At 41.8% G+C, this 21,972-nt stretch overlaps 1 protein-coding gene across 1 annotated transcript; it reads left to right on the forward strand.

The window, feature by feature from the left end:
• The first annotated feature begins 18,368 nt into the window (after positions 1 to 18,368).
• LOC108880963 (frizzled-8) lies at positions 18,369 to 21,367 on the forward strand. The gene has a single exon (XM_018672724.2). It carries the CDS (start codon positions 18,782 to 18,784, stop codon positions 20,522 to 20,524), a length of 1,743 nt encoding a protein of 580 aa, XP_018528240.1. The 5' UTR covers positions 18,369 to 18,781; the 3' UTR covers positions 20,525 to 21,367.
• Positions 21,368 to 21,972: the final 605 nt, after the last annotated feature.

A 21,972-nucleotide genomic window follows, 5' to 3' on the forward strand; every position in this document is an offset into this window, starting at 1 on the left:
AGTGAGAAAATAAGTTTTAAATCAATCAGCGATGTAGCCTGAGACGAGAGAAAACACTCCTCTTCCTCTTTATCATAGCTTTTTTAACTCACTGCTCTCTCTCTCTCTCTCTCTCTCCCAGCTAGTGCCAAATAACACAGGAGCGTGCAGTTCATTCTGTAAATGTGCTGGATATATTTTAACGGACACATGAGACCAGGAATGTCATGTACGTGTCTGAAAAGGGCTTCAGACCTCTTTTGTCTGTTCGACACATCCTGTGCTACAGGTGTCAAATTTGACACATGCCACAGCGATGGAGAAGCAGACTGTTGGACAGAGACACTTCTTCATCACAAAGTCACTGGATGGTGCAGCTGCTCTGGCTGCATCACAAGTGCATCACCACAATACTTCAGTTTTGTCAGACAGACACATAATAAAAGCAGTTTTTCTGATTCTTGCCACATTTTATGTATGATTTCTTCTCTGGATATACTGTGAGGTTCAGTGTTGGTCTGAATGAAATGACGGAACCATTAGATTTGTCATGTTGTCATGTAAAAAAACATCAGTACCAATGTAGCAGCATTACAAGTTACTGGCCACCCTTGTTATCATTTAGGGAAGATGTCACATCATCTCTGCAAACTAACAGTCAGCAAAAGACACCACACATGTCACCTCTGATAACACCTCAGAGAGAAGAATAGCTCATTTCTGAATACATATTTCATGGATTCCTCTTTCTTCGCATCTTTTCCTGATGTCTTAAGATGGAGGATCTCAGACACGGGGAAGAGACAGGAGGCATGTCATTTAAGACAAATGAGACGCACATTTCTCTTCTTGAAACATTTGTTGAATTGAAACTCCAACCTGCAACATGCTCACTCTCTCTCAATCACACAAACACACACACACACACACACTCTCACACTGCCTTGGCCCCATGTTCCTTTCAGTGAGTGCAGCCTCTCAGCTAGTGACTGAACCCCCTTTGTTCGGCAGTGACCCTCTTAAGCGCAGGTTGAAGCCTGCAGCCATTCCACTTTGGATTTGGACCCTATCGCGTGTCACACGGCTAAGTCGACCAGGACCGGGCCTCTTCACTCAACTCACACACGGCAACAAGTATCCATTCACATAACAATGAATGCTGCAACAGGGTTTAATCTAAAATAACTAGATCATTAACATTATTACCAACCATAGAGACCAATATGCAATGAAAGTCAAGTATCTTATCAAATACTGTACTGTCACAATGAGTTTAAAAGTCTTTTCCCCAGTAATGCCTAACTAAAGACTGGGCTTATGTTTCTCTACCGTATAGATCCACACCAAGGTCCAAGTGGTAATTTTAATAAATCTAACTTGGCACCCACTAATCTGAGGTGCTTCAAAAGGAAAAAAGAAAATGGATTCTCAGGCATTCAAGATATTTAAAGGATAATTTGATCCAGTGTTGATCATGGACACCACATTTTAATCCACACCACCACCAGAAATCACACTGCACGCAGCTTAGTGCTAAATGACTGTTTATTCACTGAACACATCACACATCATTTCAGTATTGACATTACATGGGTTCACATTGTATCCTGTACATTTCAAATCAATATCCTAAGGGTAGTCATGTGTTCTTTAAGTGATTTAGTTACTGTAATATATGCCCTATATTACATTATTAGGTATATGTTGCCTGTGTGTTTCATTCACCCAGTTTTGTTCATGAAGTCCATGACAAAGGTTGCTACAGGTATGGATGTGCAGAAATAGTTTAATCAGTGTTGTGTTTTCAAATGAACCAAGTAAAATTGTTTAGTTTAAATAAAATATTTTGCAGATATGCAGATCACTGCTCAGGTGTCGAGATGATGCCACATGATGCAACACATTTTTTTTTTTATTCAAGTTCATTTGTACTGGAAAGAAGTGAACTTATCTCACCTCATTGGCAAGTTTTTGAAAGAGTGAGTATCAAAGACCTGTTCAGATGGTTTATTTTTGGAGCTGCCTTTAACGTCTGCCTTCATATGACTGTCAGCCTGTTGCTGCTGGAACAACAATGTCTGACACGTACAAAGTGGAATGTGTCTGTGTCAGTTTCAAGTGGCTCTCTGTTGGTTTCATCAGCTTAATCAGGTCCAACTGTGACTTAGATTGACAGGTCATATGTCAAATGTGGATGTCTCACAAAGCAGCACAGATTTCCTGGAGTTGCTTTTCAAACCTTCCCTTATTTATCCAGGAAAAGTTCTCTAATCCCTCATGCTTTTTTTGTTTCCTTGATTTCACTCCGCTCCACACATTCAGATCTGGGAGCAGCTCAGTGCCACTAAGAAACTGTCAAAAAAGTAACAAGTCGCAGTTACCTACATTATGGTAAATGCATGTTTTACCTTTAGTCAAGAATTTTTACACTTCTTAACTGCATCCTACACATATCTTTGTGTTCTATACACAACTATTGCATTAAAATGTGCTGCATTTGAACAGAGATGGAAGCTCAGTTCAGGTCCAGCTACATGGATGAGGTTGAACATAAAATTAATCATCACATACTTTATGACCTCTGAAATATCACTCCCTGATTTCACTGAGTTTGTCTCCATCGTTATTGCCAAACACCAGGTATGGTGTCTTTTCACTGCACTTCCTACTTATCAAACAGCATTTCTTCATTCTCATAACGGACAAAAAACACAACTGTGAGAATATTAATGTTGGCTCTTTTCCATTTAGGTGTGCCAGTGAGCCAGCATGAACAATACCTGGGCCCAGGAACTGACACACCTAAATGGAATGCAGCCATCATTAATGTTATTAGTTAGATTTGCATTTGACAAGTCAGAATGAGAGAAAAAAATTGCTACAACACACTATTGTTAAACACTTACTTTTCTTTCAGCCAAGGATTTTTCCTGTGACAAAACATTCCTGAAGAAAGACTAAAGGCTGAAATGCAGTAGAGAGTAGTAAAAATTATATTCACTTTTATGCAAATTATTGTTTAGATTAAACTGACACAATACAATATTTGACTTATTTCTGTATATTGTCAGGGGTCTGTTGGTTTCCATGCTGACTCACAAAACGCAGATGCTGTTATCTCCTTCTATCTTTGCAGTTAGCACAGTATAATGTAGTAAACAGCATAAGGAAACATTAACAACGTTTGTGTGATAAATGATTACAGGTTGGTAATCATTATCCAGAACACTACTGCTGAGCAGGTTTGCTCGACAGGAGGGATGTGGTGTGAGCTTTTAGATGAATTGTTTTACCTGTGCAATGAATTTTAAGTTGAATTGTAGTTGGAATTACTATTTTATGTTTTTACTCACTGTGACCTGATTGGTCCTGTAGAGGTCAAACATGAAACCAGTGAAAAACATGTGATACATTCCCAAAAATCAGAGGTTCAGCCTCATGAGGATACAAAGGTTTTGATGTTACGGCAGCAAAAAAAAAGGCCTAGAGCCAGTGTGATGATCAGTCTTCACTTTGAATGTGGAGCTATGTCCTTTAAATGTCAGATGCAGTAGGCCTATACATGACAGAACGTTACTGTCACATGTCACTCTGTCGCTTTGGCTTCAGCATAGTCTCCTCACAAAGGCAGGAGTAAACACTTTGTGAAACCGTTTCGTTTCAGGCTTTGATGTTCACCAGCTGAAAAGCATGATTGACACTTACTCTTATGTAGAGCAAAAATTCAACAACAAATCAATTCTTTTGAAAGAACAGTCAGTGTTTTCCTAACAAATTGCAATACTTCAGATAAGATTCTCAACATGTTGGAAATCTTAAATACTGAGTTTCTTGCTTTTCAGAAACAATCTCCTGATTTAAAGCCACAGTTGAGGTGTGAAATAGTTGAGGACAGATTGCACTTTGGTAATCATTATCTAGCGTTTTAAATTTTTAAATCTCAGTCTGCAGTTCAGCCGTTAGCTTCACTGAGAGTGCCGCCTGTAAAACATTTACCAGTCTGTCCAGTGTTTCCTGCCGTCCAGGCAATCCAGACAATTTATTATTTGATCCTGTCACTTTTTCCCCTCACAGCTCAATCAGAGAGATAAGACAGATAATATTTAAATCCTGTGGAATTTTTATTAAGCTGTGTTCAGTCTTTTATGAGGATTTTTTTTCTTTATCTTCATTTTATCTTTAAATCCTATAATACAGAATCTTTCCTGGTTGAGCTGAAATAAACCATCAGTAAAAACATGGGTCGTTCTACAAAAATATCTAGGAAGAATTAAATTATAAAACTAATAAAGAAATGCTTTCAGAATAATGACAATAATAATACTGATCCTGATAAAAACACTTATCATTTTCTATGATTGACTGCCCAACAACAGGAAGCATATATGCCCTCATAAATGTGGGTTTACTGTGTATATTTACACCTCCAGTCACATGGTATTGCCTCAGAACAGGTTCTATAATTGTATCGCTTATGATAACTACCTTGGACTGCTAACATACATACTTGCAGCTTTAGTCTTTTTCTTGATTTATTTGAATAAAAATCAAACACAGACACATACAACACACTCAACATGTTACTCAAAATGTGTTTTGCAGTCTTTAAGATTCAAATTGCACTTTCAGCCAATCAGCTCACCTGATGAAATCTTACGTTACAAAGGTCATTAGACTATAGCATTGTTCTCTCTCTAATACCAGTTCAAAGGTCTTTCCATTCCACTCTTTGCAATATGGTTTCAATGCTCCATTGTACTGAACAGGTTTGGCCGCTCTGGTTTTCACAAAATACTGTGAAAGTTGTCAAGTCGTGGACGATCCAAATGTGCCACATGATTTTAATAGCCAGCAGTTTGATATGGTTATGCACAAATGAGACAAAGAAACAACAGACATTTGTTCAGCTTGGACCATTTACTTGCTTTCCACAGATAAAAACATTTGAGCTGTGATGGCCAAGTGGTTAAGGCGTTGGACTTGGAATCCAATGGTGACTCCCTGCTCATTGGGAGGCAATACTTAAAGTCTGTATTTATCATGTCCTGACAACAGACCTCTTGTGGCTATGTGAAAATGTAGTTTCTCCGTAGCATAGACAAAGTGGCATGATACTCTACTCTAAAGACTTACATTGCACTATTCTACCATAATGGACAAAGTGTTTTACAGTTTTGACTCTGATTCACACACACCCTCACACAATGATGACAGGGGAGCTCCCAAAACAGGATCCAAAAATTGTTCTAATTAATGAATCAAAAAATTATTCATTTGAGGCTATGCATTATTTGTGTGTAAAGAAATCTCTGCTAATATGAGCATTTGTTTGATTGCCAGCTCAGAGTAAGTGAATCTACCAACCTTATAACATATTAAATGTGTGCTCTTTTTTGATAGTATCTGTGTGTTTTTGGTGATGGTTTGGCATCACCGATGCTTGTTCTGTCTGCTTAAAACTGAGTATTTTCAGATGCAATATGAGCCAGGTCTGATGCTGCCATCTCACAGAGCAACACAGGATAAAACAACATGAGTGCTTTGTATACATCAGAGGAAACAGAAGCAGGTACCACACTCAGGTTTCTCTGTGCACACTGAAAATGTACATAAAACCGGGTGGATAGAAAGGTACATACCCTCTCCCTTGCTCATTCCTTTGTTCTTTCTGTTCATCTACCCTTCACATTCTCTCTCTCCATTGCCTGTACTTAAACTAATTTCCTTTTATTTATTCTCACTTTTCTCTGTCCTCCATCTTTCTCTGTCCCTCTGCCTCCCCCTCTGCCTCCACCCTCTCCCTCCTCCCTCCTCCCTCTTGCCTCTTTCTCTCCCTCTCCTTCATTTGGCTGAAGCTAAATGTCTTGTGTGAGATAACATCACAGTAGGAAATTCCGCCTGTGTTGCCAGACTGCTCAGTTTTCTCCCCAGGGCTGGCAACAATGTGCGTCCTTCATAAGTGCCTCTGCAGCGCTCAGGATCTCCACTCATCCCCTGTGAGCCCGGTCAAAAGACCCGCCGGCGAAACCCAATGCCGAGCTCCCAGATCCACACCAGAGCCACAGCAGCTAGCCAGTGGGATTACTGCAAAGACACTGAAAAGTCCGGCCTACAATCATACATTTACACACAAGACCCCCCAGTAATGTCTCAAGACCATTAACAGGAGTGTGAGTCTGTGCTTGTAGATCTGTGTCTCAACTATTTCTTGTGCATTCCAGCTTCTCTTTGGAAAATATGAATGACCTTTTCAATAAAAGGTTAAATAAACTAAATAGAGTTACACTGAGTTGGTTTCAGAAGTATTTTTCACATCTTGAAAATCATGTACTTTCAAAGGATTACTTCCTGAAGTCTCTGCTGGTTATCAGTCAACCTTACAGCAACGACAATCCTTAAGGGAGTCACTGCACCCAGTCAAGAAATAGTCCGTCACATACTCCCCTGTGAAACCAAAACATGCAATTTTTACACTATGGCTTTTGTACAAATCAAACAAGTAAGATATAACTAGGTTCAAAGAGGTTTTGAGCTGCTGGTAGGCCAGATGTTCCTCCTGTGGATCCATATTTATTGTGAAGCCTCATACAGACATGAGAGTGGTATCTTCCCTCTCATGTAGCTCTCCAAAACCAAATAAGCAAATACTTCAAAATGTCAAACTATTACTTAACATTGTCTCTCAGCATAGAAACACAGTAGTGCCCTGGACAACTCAACAATTCCACCAACAAGGGAACAACAAGCAAAATTCATAAAACATGACTCACATCACTCTGAACAACAGATGCAACAGATTTCATTAATGATTGGATGATTTTCACCAAAATGTTTGTTCAGAGTCAGAGCTGACCTCCCTCTTTACATTCTTTATGTGCACAGGCCTGTACCTTGAGTTTATTTATTTATTTTTTCAATCAGTGAACCAGATATTATCTGGTTCTGCTGTTCATCATTCAGTCATGGCAGTGTTGTGTCTATCCAGCTGCCAGTCAGCTAACACAGACAGACTTTTTGAATACCTTCTCACCCTTTGCAACTGTATATGGACCAATACTGGCTCTGAGTAACTCTCACCAGTCAATATTTAGAACAAGTATGTTACTTCTTTCATGTTTTTTAAATGTTATGTCTCTGTAAAATGTTCACATGATGAACATAGGAGACAGAATTTTATTTGAAGCAATCAACGTCATCAATCTGCTCCAATTCAGTAGCTTAAAATGAACAGTTATAGTCACACTCTTCACTCAGCTGTCCCCATTTTTCTGGTCAGTTCCACTGAACACCTGCAGACTCTTGCAGCATGATGGCTCATAGTTGGTTTAGATATACCCTTGATAATGCATCGCAAAAACAGATCGTTCTTGTCAAGCTTCTGTACTGTCTTTTATCCAGCTGGTAAAGAAGTAAAAAGTCAGGGACAAAAAGGTGAAAAATGTTTTTAAAACACTTGCCTGTAGAGGTGAAATCCTCAGGGACAAATTGTTTGTTTTGTAAGACTGCGGAGAATTAAAGCCCACAGCATTTCTGGCAAATGCACAGAAGCTAGAGATGCTCATAGACATGGAGGCGATATCCTGTAAGCTTTCAATCTTGACACAGAGAGCCATGCTATATGGCTTACCATAAGAACATACAGTGTAATGGTCAGTTTACCTTCCAGATGGTTTCCACGGTGTCAGTCATCCATGAAGGGCGAAGAGAGCTCAGATCCTACATCATTTTAACAGGCCATGTCAAATAGTATTTATCTATTTCCTGCAATGTAAACACTGATTTAAGTCCCCAAGTCTTTATATAGTCTTCACTGCGGAGTGCCACAACACACAGCGTTACCACGGTAACTAAACAGTTACCTCCAGCATGCCGAGATTAGTGGGTTGTTGTCTGGGCAGGATGAAATGTTTGCTTGCTGTATGGTATAAAAGGCTTTATGTATTTAGGGTTGTGTCTCTAAATTTGGAGCGTCTGCGCCATAAGCGCTCAAGGCTCTTTGACAGAAAGAAAAGGAGTGTCTGTCTGTGTCAACGTCTGTGACCTGTGGAGCCAAGTTCAGGGGCCATACTACTCTTCACACTGCCAAAGAATGTCCTGCAAAACGCAGCAGAAAAACAGACAAACAAAGCTTCCCTGTCCACTTGTAACAGTGTCATGGGTGATTGACAACTGGCAACTTGGAGTTTGTGTATTAGCACAATTATCAATCTCAGCAACCATTAGAAAGACTCAACATTCTAGACAGTTTTTAAAAACATAATGTGTAAAAATGCACCACAGTGTGGTGAAAATATCATTTCCATATCATCTAAATCATATCTTTTTAAATTTTCAGTCAACCAAGTTATGTAATTTTGACACAATGTAAATACAATCAAAATATTTAAAGCATGGTAGTCGAACATAAGTCCTGGAACGAATTGCACTGCAATCAGGTGAAATGACTGCCCTCATTTGCAGACTAAATTCCATTAGTCAGCCACACAGACTGACATTTTTATGGCTGTCTGAACATTCACAGCCATCTCTCCTCAGGTTGGTTAGCCTTTGACAGCACTATCTCACAAATGAGGGTTCTTGCAGCTGCAATCCTTGTCGACTGCTGCACTAAATGCGCCTGTTGTCAGACTTATTTGAGGTGAGATAAGGTTAATTATGCTCTGGTGTGTGCTTTATCATCACTAAGTGACATACCTGGAGTTTGTACAGGGGCTGCACTTCCAGCTTCAGGAATGCCATTCAGGAGATGTAGTGCTCTCTGAGAGATAACTGAACTGTCATAAACACATGCTTCATGCTCACCTGTGATATAATCATTTACTATGAACCAGTAGCACTAGTTGAAATATACATTGTAGTAGATGTTGTAGAACTACAGTCACTGTAGTGCTATATATTATGAATGTATATGTTATGCTGTTACATGTTGAGTTGATGCAACAAAAGGTAAGAAAATATAGAATAATAAAGGCATATAACTCGCAGCAGCAATGTTAGCATTCACACTATCTACATTTCAGAGGGAAAGTCATTAATTATCTGATGGTTGCAGTTACTGCTAACTGTACCATATAGCTTTTCCTGTGACAATGCATTTCAATCATGTAAAGCTAAAATAACAATAAATTAAATTCATCCCTCACTTACCTACCTATCACTTGTTTAACTTCTCTCTCCCTATTCCCCGTCTTCTCCCTCCTCACGCCCACCTTTTCCCCCTTTACACCGTCTGATCTCCTCCTCCTTCACTCCCACATCGACCCATGTTCACCCCAATAATTCACTCCTGTCTGTCTGGGATAGGCGGGGGCGCTCTCAGTTTACTGTGAGCCTGTTGATATGTGTGTGTGTGTACGGACAGAAGGATTTGGGTTGACAATGGGTGTGGGTGGCTCAACAGCGTGGGTGGAGGTTTCTGCCAGGTTTTGTCTGGGTCAAGGTCAACTCATCACCTTCCTGTGGAATGTGTCGATCCCCCAGGTACAAATGCATGTACGTGCACTACCTTCGCAGAGCAGCCAACACTCTCTACAGTGCTCACATTTTGAAGGTGGAATGGGAGAATTTCCCAAATTGCAGATTTACTGCTCTGTTACAGACACATCCAAAAGACTTAAAGCTGTAAACACTGTCAAAGGTGTACACAAAATGAATAAATAAAAACACCTGCATGTAATCTATGAGCCCATATACAAATAGCCTCGCATATTAACCATTAAATTGTCAATTATCATGCATTTGCACGCACTGGTACAGACACACACACACACACACACACACACACACACAGTAAATGCACAGGAAGCTGTTACTTAAGGGGTACATGGGTAAATATTAGCAGGGAACACTTGTGTATGTGTGTGTGTGTGAGAGAGAGTGTGTATGTGTGTGTGGATGACTGTTTACTGTCTATGCAGATGTGTGTATATGTGTGTGGGATGTTTTTCTGAGTGTGTGTCTTCCTGAGTGTGTGTGTGAGAGAGACTGAGTGTTTGTTAACCTGTCTGTACAAATGTGTATATTAGTCAGATTTTTACCAAATGAGTAAAACGAGGCCACTTAAACCCTTCAGGAAATAAGCCGAGCCCTCAGACTCACACACTGCTTACATGTTATTTTAAGCCCAAGTTACACATCATCTGATATCCATCCTAAATGGCTTTTCCAGCTTCACTGCCCCAAGTATTCTGAGGTAAAAGGACAGCAGTAAAAAGGGGCCAACAGGTTTACCAGCGGTATAAAGAAAAGAAGAAAAAAAAACAAGGCCAGCTCCACTAAAATGAGGGAAACCTGCCAAATCCCCAATTCCCTGAGAAGGAGAGGGCAAGACCCAGGCACTATAGAGATGCTAGGCTACTTATCTCTTTTTAAAACATTTACACTCATGGCACAGTACTTAAGGGAAGCTGATCTTTCCAAATGTTCAGGACTCCATTTGATGGGGTGGATGACATGTTTGTAAGGCACCCAGTGTAAATTTAAAGAAGATTTGTTCAGTCACACAGCAACATTTGTGTCACTGATGTTATCTACCACTTACATGTGATTTTTTGTGGCTCATTATTTCATTAGCTGTCTTCATACCAGCTGTGGAGAATATAACCTTGCTACCAGCCAGCAACCAAATCATTTGCAGACGTTGCTTATAAAATAACCCACAAGAAGGATCACTGCTTGTACAAGGCTGTACAAGTGACTGTTGTACACAGTAAGATAAAAGTTCTGCTCTATGAAAAGGGCTCATTCTTGTTGATTCTTGCTTTTCATAAGAATATTTGATTTGAGTGATAAATTGGGGAAGACAATTAGATAAAAGTCAAGAATGCAAGAGTTAGTTTTGTGCTGCTTATTTTGAGGGACTCTGGATCTGGAAATAGTTAATAAGTGGACCTTGAGTTAACATTAATTGACCTTAATTTGCCAGACCAGCCATATATACTCAATTTCTGCTTTTGCCTGAATAGCAATACACACAGTGCTCTGCACTGACATGACGAAATTGGAATTAAGTTTAAACACTGCAAAGATGGTGGAGGTGATTGTAAAAATGTGGTAATATTGATTCAAAAAGCAGTTTAAATCGTCCTGAACAACTACTTTGACTAATTACATATTGCTCAAATAAGAACAAGAGTTAATGTGTTTAAAATGACCAGTCAGAGGTAGTCAGAGGTAGAGAGGTGCGGCATGTCACCTCTGTTTGCCACAGCTCACTCCTGAAGGCCAAACACCAATGGAACACTAATCGCTTTCAGCATGGTTACATTTCCCACCTCGTCACTGTTTCTGCCATCAGAACAGCCTCGTTGACGAGCTCCCTCTGAGGTGAAAGCCGCTCATAAAACACAGCCAACGACTCGGAGTTAACTGAGCTCAGATGCTGTCGTCACAGCTCTTAATGAATCCTCCAGTCTGTGCAGGACCAGAGCCGTACTAAGGAGCATGTTTACCACAAAGAAAACGTCATTGCTGCTAAGAAAGAGTGCAATTATAAACATGCCACTGCTGTTTCCAGTGGTAGCAATTTAAGACCAGGGCCTCCTGTCGTTCCAGGGTCTTAATGACGCCAGGAGAACAAGTGGCAATTTAGAAGGGCTCGCCATAATACCCTCAGTGTGGGGTTGGCACCCTCCAAATTTAAACTACAGTATGGAGGGATTATGGAGGGTGTGAGAGACAAACAGAGACAAATGGTCAGATCTCAGCAGCTGAGATCTGACATCTCCTGAGAAGGAAAATGCTTCAATATTATGACTTAATCACTTACGCCACCACCTTCCCTTTTCATTTATCCCTGTTCCCAACATTATTAGTGTATTTTGTGTTAAATCCATAATTGTTCATGGGTTTTGCAAGTTAATCACTTCATTTATCAGTCAAGTTGTTTGTTTAAAGGAACATTTGGGTCTGTTAAAATGTATGCCTTATTTTCACGGTTTTGGCAAAGAAAATTTATACATGAAATACTGCAGTCAGATGATCTGACAGGCCAGCAGTTTAGTCTCTTTATCTAAACCATTATATTCTGAGAGAAAACCCAACGCAAAAACCCCAGAAATGTTGGTAATAATCCCTCAAAACTGGAATTTCCCCTTAAGTTTAGTTTTATTCATAATCTCTCAGTTAATCTTTGCTTTAACAGGGTTGTGATTTTCAGGCAATTCATCTGCTCATTTGGTGATACTGCATACAGGTGTGCATGATTAGCTCTGAGCAGTGAGTGACAGGGCACTGCCAAGTTATGGAAAGATGGGTAAACTGCTCTGCTGCTAATGTTATGTATCTATTAAAGTTGATGCAATTGTGTGTGCTTGTGTGTGCCCATAGCTAAACTCAGGTATGAGCATTAACTATGTATTTCAAATTACTGTTTTGTTTATTGTTGTATATTCTTTGAATGCCTACACCTGTATATGTCACCCCATGCATAATTGAGCAGGTGGTAGGTTCCACCTCAGGTGAGGATGAGAAGGTTAAATGCCAGCCACTTGTCAGTTTGCTGCTGGTTTGGCAAAGTAACTGTGCTTACTGCAATTCCAGCACCTCAACACAACTGGGAGAAAGGGATTTGTTTGGTGCTCAGTGTTTTTTTAAATGAATATTGGAGCACTCAACAGTAACTTAATCTTTTAGAAATATCTCTCTGATATATTAATAGCTCCCATTTTCATGGCCTGTAGGTCTTCTGTGTTGCATTCAAATAAAAATTTCCAACAGAATGAATAAAGTGAAATCCTCCAAACTCTGCTACCAAGACAGATTGTGACAGAGGACTATGTCAAATCCTAGGGGTAAAAATATTTTTGGTCTGAAACCATGGCTCAGTGACGCACTGGAGCCACCACTCAGCATAACCACGCCCCTAAGACTGTAACCGTTAAAAAGAGCGGTGCTGCATTAGGATCAGCACCCTTCTTACTCGGCCATAAGCTTTTGTGGGTTTTGCTAGCTAGCTATGTCGTCATCCCAAAAATGTATCTTCCCTGGATGCAGAACAGCCTGGTCATCTCCTTATTTCAGTTTTCAAAGGCACCAAGAGGAAGTGGATTACGTGACCGTTTCACTCCGGTTAGTTTTACAAGGTTTCATCTGGGATATCGTGATTCCACCGGTAAACCGAAGTTGCCCCCGCCCGGCCGTTTGAGTGGGCGTGGTTTCAGCGCCTGCAGCGGACACGCCCCCCGCGTCTCAGAGGAGAGCGAGCTGCTTATTTTATCATGACTTTGAAACCTAATTTTACTAACTTCATATATTTGCTGATTTTTTTAACCATTCAAATTTAGCTGGGTGGTTAATAGCACATTTCTCTGCGGTGTGACTAACTCAGAATGCATTAGTATTTCTGCTTTACACAGACTTTAAACAAAAATGAACTGAATGTAACTAAATGTTAGGGCAGGGGCTGGTACATTTTAGTCTGTTTTATATTTTAGACCTCTTAGCTCTTATCCAGCAGCTTAGAGTGTGTGTATGTGTGCTTGGTTTCAGGAGGTTGGTTAACAGACCTAGCTGTCATGATCCTGCCCAGCAGTAGACTGATTGGATGGGAGGGTTTTGTGTCACTGTTTGCTCTGGTTAATGAGCGGAAGGAAGGTGAGCCCATACAATACACACACTGTCAGGAGTGGGTGAGTGAGTGTGTGTGTGTGTGTGTGTGTGTGTGTGTGTGTGTGTGTGTGTTAAGGGTGACTGCCTTAAGCCTCCCATCCCATGTCAGGCTAATTAGTAGTCGGTTTTTAAGTAAACACACAGCTAACTGTGGAGGAATCTAACCTGTGGAAGGAAGGAAGGAAGGAATCCTCCATCCATCACTGACCAGGAGCGGCAAAATAGACACACATGACTGGGAACTCACATTTCTCCTGGTCATGGCCTGAAAATGAAAGACTTCCACTCCATAACTCAAAAGTTAAAAACTACATTAAACAAACTGCTGACCAAGTAAACTTGAGTCTCTTCTTTAGTGTCTCCTGCTTATTGTCAACATCATTACATTTCATTCTAATATCAGTAGTTTGAGAAAATGTACATGAGATTTCTAGCTAGAGAAACTAAGTAAACAGTCATATACAGCCTCTGTTAAGTAAGTTATTGTCAGATCAAATTATATTTCCAAACTCTGAATCATCCATGCTATGGAATCATTGCATATTTTCCCCCAAAATGGATGCCTAGATTTTCCTGAACCTCTTCATATAGTTATTTATACACTGATTATTTATCTGGCCACTGAGAACTCAGTGACAGCAGCATTCCCTTTGAGATCAAGGATGGCGTCTTTAAGACTGTGTCCAAACTTAAGGAAAGTAAACATCTTCAGAAGTCAGGGGGGCTCCACATCTTATCTTGAAGCCATACATCAGATTCAATTACACTCAGACCTCTTCTCCAAAACACACGTAAAGTTTTAAATCAACTAAATTACCATGGGGACCGAGGCAACTCCTCAATTAAATATTTATTTAATTACAGCTTCAGAAACATGTTTAGGATGAGTTGAAGGTTTCAGTGGAACTGGGTCAGATTGGTTGATGGTGACTGCCAAATGAGACACTTGGAATATCAAGACTTACTGCAATGTTATTTGTTCTGTCATATAATCTGTGCATGAATACATCTGGCAAATTTGAAATTTAGCTTAGTTTAATTCCCTCCTTGACTTGTATCTTTATTTTGAAGAGGTATAAAACTGGGCAACAGGCTGAGTGAAGCTAGATCTCCTACTGTCTCTGTTTCATTCCAGTAACTTCCAGCAGTCACCTGTCATCAATGGGAGGATGGTGGCATTTCTACAAGCCAGGACACAACACTTAAGCTCAAGACATACCTGCAATTTCACATAATTTAATGCGAGGAGCAGACACTGGACATGTCAAAAGTGAAAGATGAAAAACTACTCAAGACTGATTGACCTCTAATTGTGTGATTGAAGATGTTGAGTATATATTACAGTATATTATCCAGTTGGGTTTTTTTCACTTGTGTATAATGGATACACTTTGGGTTGTATATCCCCACAGTGACACCAGTCAATGTTAATCAACTCAAAGTTTAGCAAATTATATTATAAGGAGGATAGCAGAGTTTGAGAGTAGCACTAGGCCAAACTTCCCATGAGGAGGTCACAAAGACAAACATTTCAGAGTTTCACAGCATGCCTCAGTAACCCTGTGAGAAACCCCCCCACTCCCTCACCTTTCTCTTTGGCGTCATGAACTTTGAGAGCCCTGGGAGAATCAGGGGAAAGACTGGGGGGGAGCAAGAGAGAGGGTAGGAGGGAGGTTAGATAGAGGAGTGGTAGGGTGGGCAGCCCAGAGAATGCAGAAATTGACTTCTAAACAGATGCAGTAATTCCATTTCCACCCTTTTAAATTTGGTATGCAGGGGGCCAGTGGGTAACCCTAAACCCACTATCGCCGTTGCACACAGAAGGCGGGAGGCGTAGTCGACAGTTGGTGGCTGGGGCCGCAGAGTCTATCAGCCTTGTTAATCAATACGGGTTCCACTCTGATAGACAGCGATTGGTGCAACCGATGCTGGGTCTGCTATTCTCTTTGCCCAGGCAGGAGGAGGAGGCACCTGTTTCCTACTACTTTCACCTGCGGTTCACAGCTCAGCTGGTGATGGCTGGCCCAGCGTGAGGCATCTGGATCAGGCCCAGAAAGTTCCTGCATGTCCATGGGAATGTCTGAGAGGTCTCATTCCACCATGAGAAAAATGTTCCACCTGTTCTGACAAAAGGATGGCTGGTATGAAAATAAAATAAAATCCTGGAAATGGCTGAGTGGAAGTTCTGAGCTATCTGGAACCCTTAAAGCTGAATAAAGCACCAAAATGAGTATCACAACTTCCCTGAGAAAATGCTGTAAAAGCTGCTGGAAAGACTTTTTACCACAGTTATATTCTGGTAACATTTGTAGAATATTCCATGTGCTCTAGAAGTTATAACTCAAAACAAATCCCTGCCATTTGGAACCATCAGAATACAAAGTCACCGATAGCTTTACATTCAAAAGAGTAAATTGTATAAGTTCATTCAGATGTAGGTGGTGGCATAACATAGGCATTGGCACTGGTGAAACTGAGAGCTGAAATTATTCTCTATACTAATGCTATGTTAATGAAAAGGTTGAATCTAACACTGAACTACCAGTCAGTTTCTACATTGGAGTCATCTATGAGAGAACTACCAGAACACCTTGATGTTACTATGTGTAACTAATTATCCAAAGGTTTGGCAGGGTGATGGGTGATTTGAAGGGGTGCTGCCCAGAAGTTGGCAGGCTGACACCAACACTGCCATCACTACCAAACTGCTCCAAAGCACTGGAAAGCTCTATTTCCAATTTAAGCACTAAGAGACTGTTAGAACTGTGAGAGGTGAAATGGGCTGAAGTGTACTAAAAGGTGTTCAGTGATGTGCTGAAGGGTCAGTGGGGGTTGAAGTGAACAGCAGGAAGAACAGATTTAATTTATCCAATATTGTTTATCCAATATTGTAATAGCCTTTTTCTAAAGTTTGTAACTCTACTGTTGTGACTTCTGTCAGTTCTGAATGTTCTACCTTCTTCTTGGAATATGTTGTATGTCGTAGAGAACACAGAGTCCTTCGGGGCAAATTTGTGATTTTGGGTGTTATAGATAAAACTAGGCTGACTAGACTTGACAAGGGAAAAATATAACCCCACATATCTGTGTCTAAGCCAAGGAAAGTTACAACTTGTGAACTGGTGAAGACACAACAACTTTCCATATCTGAAATGTTCTCTTTTCATGTTTTGACAGAGGATAGCTTCATCACCTTGGTGAATACCAAATGTTTATTTTGTGTTGACTTGTCTCACTTTTCAGCCAGATGCATGTTTTCCAAATAGCACAATACAGTGCGCTGCAGGAAACTATCTTAAACTCAATTTAGACACATTTTTGTGATTGCCCACTCACCCAGCACCCTCAAAATTATCTTTACACAATATACTCCACCCAGCTGGAACCCCAAACTGAGCTAAACACAAGCATCCTTTAGCAAATACTGGAGTTTGGAGCTAATTAGTTGTGATAAAACCTGTGGATTGGAAACACGCTGCCTGTCTGCCAAACTGTCTCAGCTCCATTTGAAGCTGATGAATCCAATAAGAAGTGTGAATGACTTTAATTAGTGCTATCACAATGCTGTATCTGCCCATATTAGCTTATTTTCTTTGGGCTGAGCTCAGAAACTGTTTACACATACACACACTCTGTCTTGTTTGTTGGGCCTGGTGGTGCGTCGCAGTAATCACCGGCCCAGCATGCTCTGAGTGAAACATTGGCACCCAGCGTTAAGACAAACAGCCCCCTCCCTTTAGACCAAGACAACCCCCCGCTGTGGACTAACAAGACCACATTAACCTCCCTTACCACACACACACACACAGATATTCTCCCTCTATTTTTCCTGCACACAAACAGACATGCAGACATATACTCACACTGTCATACAACATGTAGACACAGTTTCTCTCGTTCCTTCACACATACATTCAACTGAGGCCACAGGTACATGTTCACACATTGTCAGATCCACAGGGATTGGGAGTCAGCAGAGAGTGAATGACAGACAGTATCAGACTAGTGCTCCCTTGTGGCTTTCAGAATCTTTAATAACTAGAAACCTGTTGGTCCACCTGCTTTTAAACAGTGGCTGAACAAAATGATTTTCTCACTACACAAGGTGAAAATTCACTATCACACAACTGGTCTATTCAGTAAGATCTGGAGAACAGAAGTGGTTTTGATAATGTTTAAACCTCAGCAAAATGCTTTACTTTCCAGCATCTGTCTTTTTGAATGCAATGTGAAAGTCACAGGCAAATATTTAAATAATGTGACAGTATTTTTGTTGTTTTGGGTACAAGCTCTTGTATTTCCATTACAAATTAAGGCATTTTGGTGACAATAGGCAAAACAGCAGCTGAAGGATCTGAACCTGTGACCTGTGACAGAGCAGTCATTGTCATGTTAATGAATTACACACACAGTAACAGACCAAATTCAACTAATAAACGTTACATTATTATGCATTTTAGAATGTTCCTCTCAGTGTTGATTTCATGTTGTATTTCAGCCAATCAAAAGTATAAAATCAGAGTGATAGGAAATGTAACGCAAACAACTGCCAAGATGAACAAAAATCATACCCTCTCAGAAAAGCAGATATCTATCTCACATGCATTTGGGAATATCCTGGCAGGCTAAAAAGCTGTGCAGGCTAACTTTATGTTAGTTTACTCCCCAGTGTCTGCATCCCTAATTAAGTTCCTTCCTAATGTCTCTATTGTACTACAGCCCCCACCCCACCCTCCCTTTTTTGTAATGGGTAGTATGTGTGGGTATGTGTGTGTTGGGGGTGGAGGCAAACAAAGTGATTGTAACCCTTCCTCCAGGGTGAACATTTTAAACAAACACCTATAGAAGGAACCATAGATTGACTTATTCTCCCTCCCCGCCCGTGCTGGGGGAGTGTCCTCGCTCCTCCTGTATAAAACCCAACACACCCACCAGCCGTAGAGCATGCAGAGAGAGTCACGGTGTTAGACCGACAGAGAGAGAGAGAGAGGAGACTGGCAGTATCCCAGAGTGTGTGAAAGTAAAGCGCTTGTGTTTTTGGATATTACAGATACCGCAGAACATCACTCACAAACTTATCTCCGCTCTAGCATGAGTTCACCAGTATCCCTGGATTAATCGGACTTGCAGCCTACTTGCAAAGCGCAAGTTCGCTCGCACTTATTCGAGGACGAATCGCGCACAGAAAACAACGATGGAGAGGAGCATCCCGGGATGGTGTGTGCTGTTAACCCTTGTCTTGCACGGAACGCGCTGCATGGCGGCCAAGGAGCTCCAGTGCCAGGAGATCTCCGTGCCTCTGTGCAAAGGCATCGGCTACAACTACACATACATGCCCAACCAGTTCAACCATGACACGCAGGACGAAGCCGGCCTGGAGGTGCACCAGTTTTGGCCGCTGGTGGAGATAAAGTGTTCCCCGGACTTGCGCTTCTTCCTCTGCAGCATGTACACACCGATCTGTCTAGAGGACTACAAGAAGCCCCTGCCGCCGTGCAGGAGCGTGTGTGAGCGGGCCAAAGCTGGCTGCGCTCCGCTCATGAGACAGTACGGCTTTCCGTGGCCGGACCGAATGAGGTGCGACCTGCTGCCCGAGCAAGGCAACCAGGACACGCTGTGCATGGACTACAACCGCAGCCAGACCACGACTGCCTCTCCTGTGGTGGCGAAGCCGACCAACCGGCCCGTTAAGTCGTTCAACCCCAGGAAAAAGAGCTATGGTCGCGGCATCCCCGGGAAACACAAACCAGCAGCTTCCCCGTGTGAGCCGGGATGTTTCTGCCGCGCGCCCATGGTGCCGGTGACCAGCGACAGCCACCCGCTGCACAATCGCGTCAAGACTGGACAGATCCTGAACTGCGCCATGCCGTGCCACAATCCCTACTTTACCCAGGAAGAGAGGACTTTTACCGCCTTCTGGATCGGCCTGTGGTCCGTCCTGTGTTTCATCTCCACTTTCGCAACTGTGGCGACTTTCCTAATCGACATGGAGAGGTTTAAGTACCCAGAGCGCCCCATCATATTCCTCTCCGCCTGCTACATGTTTGTGTCAGTTGGATACATTGTCAGGCTGATCGCTGGACACGAGGAAGTGGCCTGCAACAGAGAAAACGGCGCTGAACACATCCACTATGAAACCACAGGTCCTGCGCTCTGCACCATTGTTTTCCTGCTTATCTACTTCTTCGGCATGGCCAGCTCAATCTGGTGGGTGATACTGTCCCTCACTTGGTTTCTCGCCGCAGGCATGAAGTGGGGGAACGAGGCCATAGCCAGTTACGCACAGTACTTTCATTTGGCCGCCTGGCTCATCCCCAGCATGAAGTCAATAGCAGTTCTGGCTCTGAGCTCTGTGGACGGGGACTCTGTGGCTGGGATTTGCTACGTAGGCAACCAGAATTTGGATAACCTGCGGGGTTTCGTGTTGGCACCACTTGTTATCTACCTGTTCATCGGCACCATGTTTCTGCTGGCTGGGTTCGTTTCGCTGTTCCGGATCAGGAGTGTAATTAAGCAAGGGGGGACCAAGACTGACAAACTGGAGAGGCTGATGATCCGGATTGGAGTTTTCACAGTTTTATACACAGTCCCGGCCACTGTCATAGTGGCGTGTTACTTTTACGAGCAGCACAACAGACAGACGTGGGAAATTACGCACAACTGTACATGCAAGACAGACCCGAACAGGCAGAGGCCGGACTATGCTGTGTTCATGCTCAAATACTTTATGTGCCTCCTGGTGGGCATCACCTCGGGAGCCTGGATCTGGTCCGGGAAAACACTGGACTCCTGGAGAACTTTTTGCACGCGGTGCTGCTGGGGCAGTAAAGCCTCAGCGGGCTCCATGTACAGTGACGTGAGCACGGGACTGACCTGGAGATCCGGGACGGCCAGTTCCGTCTCTTGCCCCAAACAGATGCCACTGTCCCGGGTTTGACCGGAGGAGTTGTCTGTCTCTAGCCCATGTCATTTGACACTAAAGACTAAAACCAGCGCATTTCAGCTCTTTTGAGGACAAAGTGGCGTAAAGACTAAACTGACTTTATTTGGTAAATTATTAAAGTGAGTCACCAAACTGCCAGGTTAGATGAACCTTTGGTCACGAGCACTCCCCTGATGTGAACTATTGCTGGATTTGTGGTCATGATTCACTCTGCTCATAAAACTTATAAGGCCAGGTTGGACTTATACTTATGGAAAGTGCTCATTCCTTGCCTTATCCAAATGACGTCCATAGGTTTGAATAGAGGGGGCTGGGTAGGGGAGGAGGGTGGTGACTAATTGTGTCGGGATTGTCCATCAGCGTGTTGTAATTAGCACATTAATGAACGCCTAATGGCTTCTCTTTAAATAATGAGACTCTCAGCAGCAGAACAATGTACCTGGCACCAAGAATGCAGAGTCTTATCTGGGCTTAATTGAATGCATACAGCTGACAAGATCCCTTTTGTCGATAGGTTACATGGTATAGCTAAAGCTCTTGTCCTTCTTCACTGTAAAGAACCGCTGTGTCTTAAACATAAGATTCACAATGAGACTGCTCTGCTTGAAATGAGGCCATCGCCATTTTGTCTACAAGATGGTTTTACAAGTACATTAATCAATGCCTTAATACTGTCTCATACGGGTTGCATTGGCGCGTAAAGTGTATTTATATAATTATTGGTGTACATACATTGTACATTTGTATATGAAAATTTACGAGATTGTAAATATGTATAATTTCAACTTTGATAGAAGATTTTATTTTGAGAATAAAACAACTTTTATTGAATTTTTACTCGTGCGTCCTGGTCATTCTCGCCAAAACTTTGTCCTGGTCTTTGATGCTGTAAACTAACCTTAGAGTTGTTGTTGTAATGCATGTTTTAAAACACAAACTGAGTGCGTGGACTGATGTTCAGTCTGTTGTGTCAGTCTGGTAAAATCCCCATATTTCTGTGCGTAAGAGCTGAGTAAAGCCATTTACATTTTAACTAAGTTGTAACTTGCTGTTGGGGTCACATGGGATAAGTAAGCTCTAGTAAACCTCCACAGTGTTGCAGGTTCACATGCTGTGAGATGCGGGGAACAACATCGGCATGGCAATAGGGGCACTACAGGTGGTCTCCTCAGTTTAATGCCCCCAGCGCTGCAGTCTTGTTATTAATGCTCGACTTCGCTCCTCTCTTAAACCCCTGATCCACGATAAATGTGTAACATTTTACTGTATGCCAGTTCACACATTAAGAAGTACATTAACTTCACATATTTTTCAAGCGTTGTTTTCTTTTTCTTTCTTTCTTTCTTTTTTTTTTTTTTTTTTTTTTTTTTTTTTTTTTTTTTTTTTTTTGGAACAGGTGGATCAGTGGATCATTTATTTATTATTTGTCAGTGTCGACCGGC

This window comes from Lates calcarifer, linkage group LG4, assembly GCF_001640805.2.
Source record: "Lates calcarifer isolate ASB-BC8 linkage group LG4, TLL_Latcal_v3, whole genome shotgun sequence".
Taxonomy (NCBI): domain Eukaryota; kingdom Metazoa; phylum Chordata; class Actinopteri; family Centropomidae; genus Lates; species Lates calcarifer.